Source organism: Poecile atricapillus, chromosome 38 (assembly GCF_030490865.1).
Source record: "Poecile atricapillus isolate bPoeAtr1 chromosome 38, bPoeAtr1.hap1, whole genome shotgun sequence".
Taxonomy (NCBI): domain Eukaryota; kingdom Metazoa; phylum Chordata; class Aves; order Passeriformes; family Paridae; genus Poecile; species Poecile atricapillus.
In genome coordinates this window covers 158,048-165,538 of record NC_081286.1, presented here as the reverse complement: position 1 = coordinate 165,538, position 7,491 = coordinate 158,048, and the positions used below count along the sequence as shown (strand labels likewise).

At 45.2% G+C, this 7,491-nt stretch overlaps 1 protein-coding gene across 4 annotated transcripts; it reads left to right on the top strand.

Moving 5' to 3' along the window:
* The first annotated feature begins 2,441 nt into the window (after positions 1-2,441).
* On the top strand, positions 2,442-7,481 carry LOC131591206 (E3 ubiquitin-protein ligase FANCL-like). 4 transcript variants are annotated; one of them, XM_058861686.1, is made up of 5 exons: positions 2,442-2,560; positions 4,381-4,439; positions 5,460-5,520; positions 6,295-6,351; positions 6,781-7,481. In XM_058861686.1, the coding sequence occupies exons 1-5, from the start codon at positions 2,462-2,464 to the stop codon at positions 6,805-6,807; spliced, it is 303 nt and encodes a 100-aa protein (XP_058717669.1). In that variant the 5' UTR covers positions 2,442-2,461; the 3' UTR covers positions 6,808-7,481. The 4 variants fall into 4 exon arrangements, 2 of the variants coding, with proteins under 2 accessions (XP_058717669.1, XP_058717668.1); XM_058861685.1 differs by having other exon boundaries at positions 6,295-7,481; XR_009280292.1 differs by lacking the exon at positions 2,442-2,560 and adding an exon at positions 2,682-2,830 and having other exon boundaries at positions 6,295-7,481.
* The last annotated feature ends 10 nt before the right edge of the window (positions 7,482-7,491 follow it).

Genomic DNA, 7,491 nt, shown 5'->3' with positions numbered 1-7,491 from the left:
AGTCCAGAGCTACTTCACAATTAAATAAGGTAATTTCTAGTGCAATGCATACTGAGCGAAAACAGCTCAAGAGGAGAAATGTTTTGGTCAAAATTAAATTAATAGATAACACAAGGGATACAAATTGCTATGAAACATTGGATGAACTGCTCATGGTGAGATATGCTGGGTAGTGAAAGGCACAGGAACGGCTTCAGGGGAGCAAACTACAAAGGGGCTGAACTTGATGGTGCATGTATTTAGAAAATGTTTCTTGCATTGGTAACAATCTGGCATTGTCCAAGCTTTTCTGGAGCATAAACTGGTGAGTAAAGCAACATTCTTGCACAGAACTGAATCTTTCTTTTTCAGATACACTGATAGTTTCCTGGATGTGTGGAAATCACGATACTTCCAAGGTATATGAAAAAGGTAAACAGTGGTGAGAATATATATGTAGTGTCACATATACCTGAAAATCTTACTGTGATGAGTTTACATGTCAAATCTTGGGACTCTTTCACCTCTCTATTGCCTCCTTGTGCATTCTATATTATATTTCCAATCGCCTCTACAACAACATACAGCTGCAAAGGGTTTCGCTGCTTTTGACTCTTCTAATTCCATGCAATCCCTGAATGGGCCTCCCAAGCTAAGGGAATAGGATTTAACTGCAGGTGTGAACATTTGTATGGTTTTCTTCATTTCTCTTTCAACCCATCTCCTGTCCCACAGGTACAGTTGCTTGTGCCACACACCTCTTAGGTGACTGCGGTAAGTCACTTCTATCTTCAAAAAACTGTGTTGTCTTGCTCAAATATATCTAATTGGGAAAAAACAGTGTTTTCTTTCTTAAAGAAAACACTATTTGGGCAGAAATTTAGTTTTGCATGTTGCTCAGTCTTGGTTGAAACAAAGAAATCAAGATTAAGGAAAAATGCTTGAAAGGGGGGTCTGACAAAAACCAGACCCTGACACCTAATCCACAAGAACAGGAAAAGAGTCAGATTGCAAGATAAGATAAGGAGCTAGAATACACAAACAAGAAGCAAAGACAAACGACTAAAAGGGGCACAGGGCTAATTATAATATAAAGTGGAGATAGGCGGGGTTAGGAAATGAATATGTATTAGGCGTATCGTGTAAACCTGCTCTGTAAAGGATAAAAAGGAAAAACCCAATCAAAAAGGTGTGCATGCTTTTTGGAGGAGATATCCCCCATGCACCTCAGCGCTGAATAAATTCATACCTGCTCTTATAACTACTCTGTGAGTTATAGGGTTCCTTTTATTCCGCAAATCATGGTGACGTGAAAAGTTGTAATACCTTCCAAAACAAACACAAAAAACCCCAAAGTTTTAAGTTTCTCTCCTCAGGCTTTCCCACAGATTTTGGCTACCAGGACCTGGCAGCAACCCACCCAGAAAAGAAAGGAAGGTTTTTATCCCAACACCTGTGTGAGCGGGCAGAGGAACTATTACAACCCTCAAAGTATGAAACCCTTATGGTACGAAACATTGACTCCTAGAAAAGAAACCCTGACTCCTAGAAAAGAATGGATAAATCAAGTAACCCATTGCCCTGGGTGGCACGAAAATCTGCATGACACAGTCAGATGACTACTAGGAGCCTTACTTAATAGTTATCCGCACGTAACAGCTAAGTCCTTACCTTAAATCCAGTCCATCCCCTCAGGATGTGCTAAACAGCGAGGAAACCCCGGCTCTGCTCTAGGGAAGCCGTGCTCCTCCAGCGCTCTGGAAAAGACGCTCCTCAGAGTAAGGGGAGCCCCTCCTTGCTGTGAGAGAAGACAGGGCTGCTCCTCGGGATTCTGGACGCCGCTCCTCGGGATTCTGGACGCCGCTCCTCGGGATTCTGGACGCCGCTCCTCGGGATTCTGGACGCCGCTCCTCGGGATTCTATGGAAGCTGCCCCTCAGGAGCTCTGGAAGCCGCGGGGGCTCTCCCTCGGGGTTTCCCGCCTTCGCGACGCGCGCGCCTCCCCTGAGGGTGCGCATCCCCCAGCGCAGCGCGCTTCTCCCCTCAGGCCTTCGCCTCTCCATAGGTGCGCTCCCCTCAGTGGCACGCACCTCACCCCTCGAGGGCGTTCCTCCCCTCAGGTGCGCTTCCCCCTCCTCAGGTGTACTCCCTTCAGCGACACAACCCTCCCCTCAGGTGTGGTCCCCCAGGAGTGCTCTTTTCCTCGGGTGCGCTGCCCTCAGTGACACGCACTCCCCCCGCCTCAGCGATGCTCCTCGAAGCGACACAACCCTCCTCTCAGGCGTACCCCCTCCTCAGGCGCGCTCCTCCCCTCAGCGACACGCTCGTCACCTCAGGCGCGCGCCCGCCTCAGCCTCGCGCGCCGCCCCTCAAGAGCCCGCCCTTCCCTTGCCCTCGGGCGCGCGCGCCGCCCGCCGGCGGGGGCGGGGCCTCGCTTTCGAACGGCGGCGGCGGCGGCGGCGGCGGCGGCGGCGGGCGGGAACATGGCGGGAGCGCGGGCTCTGCTCCGGCACTGCCCGCCGCCGCTGCTGCTGCCGCAGGACCGCCGCGGCGCCGCCTACGAGGGCTTTGTCACTGCCCAGGTACCGCAGCCCGGGCGCCCCTCGGCCGGCGGACTTTACTCCGAGGCGGAGGGGGGGGGTTGCTTCCCGCCCTGCCGGGTCTGGGGAGGGGGAAGCGCTTCCCGCCGTGTCGCGCCTGGTCTGAGGGGGAAGCGCTCCCCGCTCTGCCGGAGTTGCTGGCTGAGCCACGGGGAATGTGAGTCGGGCAATGCCGTTTCCCTGCCCTGAGGGATCCCGCCGCCGTCCCGCGGGTTTGCCCAGGGAATGGCTTCCTGCTGCCTTCTGGGCTGGGTTAGTTGTGCTGACGAAAGTGGTTTTGGGGCAAGGCTGAATGTGCCCGCGTTCGTGGCCTGTGGTAAAAGTGGACGTAAATGACTGATGGCGGGTGTTTGCTTTTTCTTTACTTGTGAGGCGGTTTATTTCCTTTACTTACTTCAGCTGAGGCGGTGCATCGTCCCTCGGGGTGCGGAAAGCGCGGGGCGGGGGGCAGAACAGCGCCTGAGGCAGGGTGAGGAGGATGCTCCCAACCCAGCTTTGCCATCACTGACACTGTGCCGCTGTGGCTCCTTAAAATATCACACAGACACAGCTCTGAACGGTGTATTTTAATTTAGAAATAGCGCGGGGCTTTACTCCTCTAAGGAGATGGCAAAAGACCTGGGCTGTGCCCCCTAGCATTGTCAAAAACGTAGCGGACATTGCGACTGAAAGGAACCTCTGGAGGTCCTCTGCCTTCAGCAGGTTGCTTTAGGCCATTTTCAGTCGGGTTGTGAACATCTGCAAGCGTTGAGATTGTGCAACCTCTTAGATGGCCTGTTCCAGTCTCTGATCCCCCCCTTATCTATAAATTAGGGTTATTTTTCATTCCATTCAGGTGACATTTCCTGTCTTTCTGTCACCTTAGCCTGTCGGTTTGTGTCGCTCAGGTCTGGCTGTACGTTTTTTAGTCCTTCCCCAGTCCCTCTTTTCTCCAGGCTAAACAGTCCAAGCTCCCTCAGGCTTTCCTGGCATGGGAGATGCTTTGAGCTCTTGGCCACCTTCAGAGCTCCTCCCTGGATTAACTCCAGCGTGTCCATGCCTTGCTTGTGCTGGAGACCCAGTACTCCCAGCTTCAAGGTGTGCAGAGCTGGGATAGGGTCTGGAATAAAAGTTTTAAGGTAAGTTATCTGTCCCCTATGCTTTGGGGCTTCACCAACTTTCTGTATTTCAGTTTTAATTTGATCAACCCGTAAGAAAGTAGGAGGAGGGCCTCAGTAAGGACTGCAAATACAAGTAGGGGGGATTTAGAAGCCGCTGCATGTAGATTGCACTGACAAGAAAAGAAGTTAAATTTATGTACCTGGGGCTGTTTTTGTTTTCAGTTTGTAAAATGCTGATGCAATGTGCTGTGGAGCAGTGCCCAAGGTTCTTTTTAGTGTAGTTACTTCTTAGATAAGCATCTGTTTTGACTTTGACTTGAGCTGAAGATAAACTTCCATGTACAGCAGAATGACTTGGATTACATTATGTGTTTCGGTCTTGTCCAGATTTGGATAATGTTTATTTTTCTCCTGAAAAGTGTTATGTTTGCTTTATGAAATGTGATGTACTGAAGAGTTTTTGCTGAATATTGTAAATTAAAGGTCAAGAGTATTTCAACTTCAGAATTAAAATCAACATTATTTGTACTTGTCACTCATGCTGCTTTTTATCCCTAAGGCAAGAGATTCTGATTAGTATTCATGAAAGAGAGAAAAGACAGAGGTTTTTCCTTAGTAGCTGATCTGATGGGGAATCGTTCCCACAAGTGTCTAATATTTTTCTTTTCTGACCTTCCTGTTAACTAAATACTTCTTTTCAAGGGTGGAGACTTCCACATCAGGCTACTGCTGCCGGTGGATTTGCAACTGAAAAGTGCCAGGTAAGAGACTTTTATGACAGCACTTTCTAAGTGTGATGTTACAAAGTTAATTTTGATAAAAGCAATAATGGATATGAAAATGAGTTATCCTTTTTTTCCCAATATCAGTGTTATTAAGTAATTTGCACTGGTTAATTTGCACTGGTTTCATCTTAACCTTGCAATAAAATTGCACAGCACCAGTGTTAATGAATGCTGACGATAAGCATCGCCTATATCAAAATATTTTGTTGTTAATTAACTTTGAAACATGTTGTAATTAATTGGTTGTATTTACATACATGAAGCAATGTACTGGGGAAAAAATTATATTTTTATATACACTTTATATTTATAGATCATTTAGATGTGACCATTTCAGAAACAGAAAATTCAGTGCAAAGCTGTAAATTTAAGCAATTAGGTGAGCAATTTAAGCAATGATGGATAACAGAGCTTTTAAACTTCATTTTCTGTTTGCTGTTTCTGTGTATTAATTGGTATGACCCAACTTTTCCTTGAAAGCTTTGTTCTTATTTCCGTTTATCCCAGCAGTCAGTGGCAAGTGGGATGAAAGGGGCCACTGCACCTACATGGGTGAGCCTTTAAGTTTGTATTCCATGGTTCTGCCTGGGCCAGCCAGCTCCAAACTGGGAGCAGATGTGGTATTCCACAGCTTTATTACATTCTAGGTTGGGTGATTAAAACTGCATTACAAAGGTAACTTTGACATTTTCAGCTTATCACTTTTAAATATTAGTGGATTTTATGAAGTCACACTTGCTTGCAAGAATTATGTTGTTGTTTTTGGCACAGAAAGGGCTTTTGCAGGTGGATGCTTAATTTTTAATGGGCTTTGACATAGTGACATTTGGAAGTTTTAAGTAACTTTGAACACAAAACTCAAAGCAGTTCTGAAGTATTGTTTCGTTCCTTTGGTTTTTTTCCAAGAAAAGCTGTTGTGTGTAGAAGGCTTTCTGCTGTCTTCTAAAAATCATGTACTGTGAATTTAAAATCTCTACAAAACTCTTGTTTGCCTAGGATAGAGTGCAGCTGGCGTCTGAAGAAGATCCTGCGTGGATGTCGGCACATTTTAAAGCAGGTATGCCAGTTTAAAACCACTTATTTAAATATGATTATTAAACAGTCTTAAATCTTTGTTTATAAGGATTCTGAAAAGCTTGTGCTCGTGCACCTATTCTAAAAGGGCTAAAGAGCCTCCCTTTCATTGTAGAGCCAGGATGGTTTTTTTTCAAATGGATGCGGATTTGCAAGTAAATATAATTAGAAATGGATGGAATTCAGTGAATATTTACTTTTATTAAACTTTTGTCTTTTATTTTTTTGACATCAGGCTAGAACAATTTTTAATAAATGACTGATGACATTTTTACTGGAATTTTTCTTTACTCTCTCAATTAGAAACAGATTTTGTCTTCTTTTTTTAACGTATTTACTTCTTTACAAGTTGTTCATAATGCACAGGGGAGAATTCACATTAATTTTTAATAGACTCAGTTCATTCTTGGGATCTAAATTACACCTGAGTACCCAAAGGAAGCTTTGGAGTGAGGATACAGCAGCCTTTGAGTCCTAAGGAATGCTTTGATTCCAAGGAGGAACCTTCGCCATGGTGTTGGTTGAGACACTGTATCTCATGGATGTGGGTTCATAAATACATAAATGAGTGATGCCAGGGGATGTTTCCTTCTCCAGAAAGTTTCCTGGAAGTTCTCTTCTGTAGCTGAAAAATGTAAACATGTGGTGTACACTTGGGGTTTTTTGTGTTTAGTTTAACAATACCAGAAAAAGAGTTGGGCTGAACCACCAGAAGTTACGAGTTGCAGAAAATTAACTAATCCTCTCTTTCCTCCAGAGGCTGCAGAGCTGCCCAGATCTTGTCAGATTTGTGGTGGAACTGAAGACTGTTTTGGTGAGTGGCAGAATATATGTGTGGGACATGGGAGGCTCTTAGAGCTTTGGGTTTCACTTGCAGTTTTTACAGGTTACTGTTCCATAGATTTATAGCTTTTTTTTTTTTTTTTTAATAAAAAGAAGTGATTTTGTATATATGCTGTTCATGTAACAGTTGTATAAATATCTTATTTAAGTGACTGTATTCTTTGGAATTTGGAGTATTATAGAAAATTTAGAATCCCAGCGAGGGATCTCAGTATAGAGATCCTCTTTACAGTGATTTTCTTGGAATTCCTGTTATTGTCTGGTTTAGGGCAAATTTAGGAGAAAACCTCCAGTGGGGCTTCCCCCGCCCCGGGAAGCAAACCCACGTGGCCCTTTTCCCCCAACTGGTTCAGGAAGAGATTTCTCTGAGAGAAGCGGAAAAAACCTGTTTATTTCACAGGCACAGCACCACCCAGCACAAAAATGAATGATATCAAGTTACAAAACCTCTCGCCCTTCAGAAGAGATGACAAACTTCAGAGGGTCTCTTTCCTGTGGGTGTTTGCTCTGTTATCAGTCCCTTTGGCGCTGGAAAATGCCACTGCCCAGGCTGGGCTCCCGGTAGTCCACGGGTGCAAGCTCCCGGTGCTCCCCCGAGTCCCCAGTCCAAAGCAGGTTCGATTTGTTTCAGAAAAAGGGAAAGAAAACAGTCCAGGAAGACCTCTCTGCTCCGGCTAGTTGGAAAGCCAAGGCAATCTGTGTCTGTCTGTCTGTCTGTCTGTCTGTGCTGTAGTCAAAACTCCCGATGCGGGGGGAGCAAGTACAGCCTCTGAGAACAGACTCGGTGCTTCTTCTCCACTCACTTTTAGTCTCAGATGGAATTTTAAGAATATAAAACCTGTCTCTGGGTTAGGTGGACGAATGGGGATACAATTTAACATCATAATTAACCCAGGACAGGTGGGCTTTGATAACAGCAGCTCTGGGCAGCTGATATCAGAGAAACGGAAAACTATAACAAAAATAGTTTTCTTGTGAGAAACTCCATAAATTAACAGAAAGGAACTTCTGTTTCTCTACAGAAACTGAGGAAAAGACTATAGAAAGAATTAAGATTGTTTAAACCATCAAAATTCTAAAGTTTTTGTCTCTGTTGTCATGTGAACAAAAG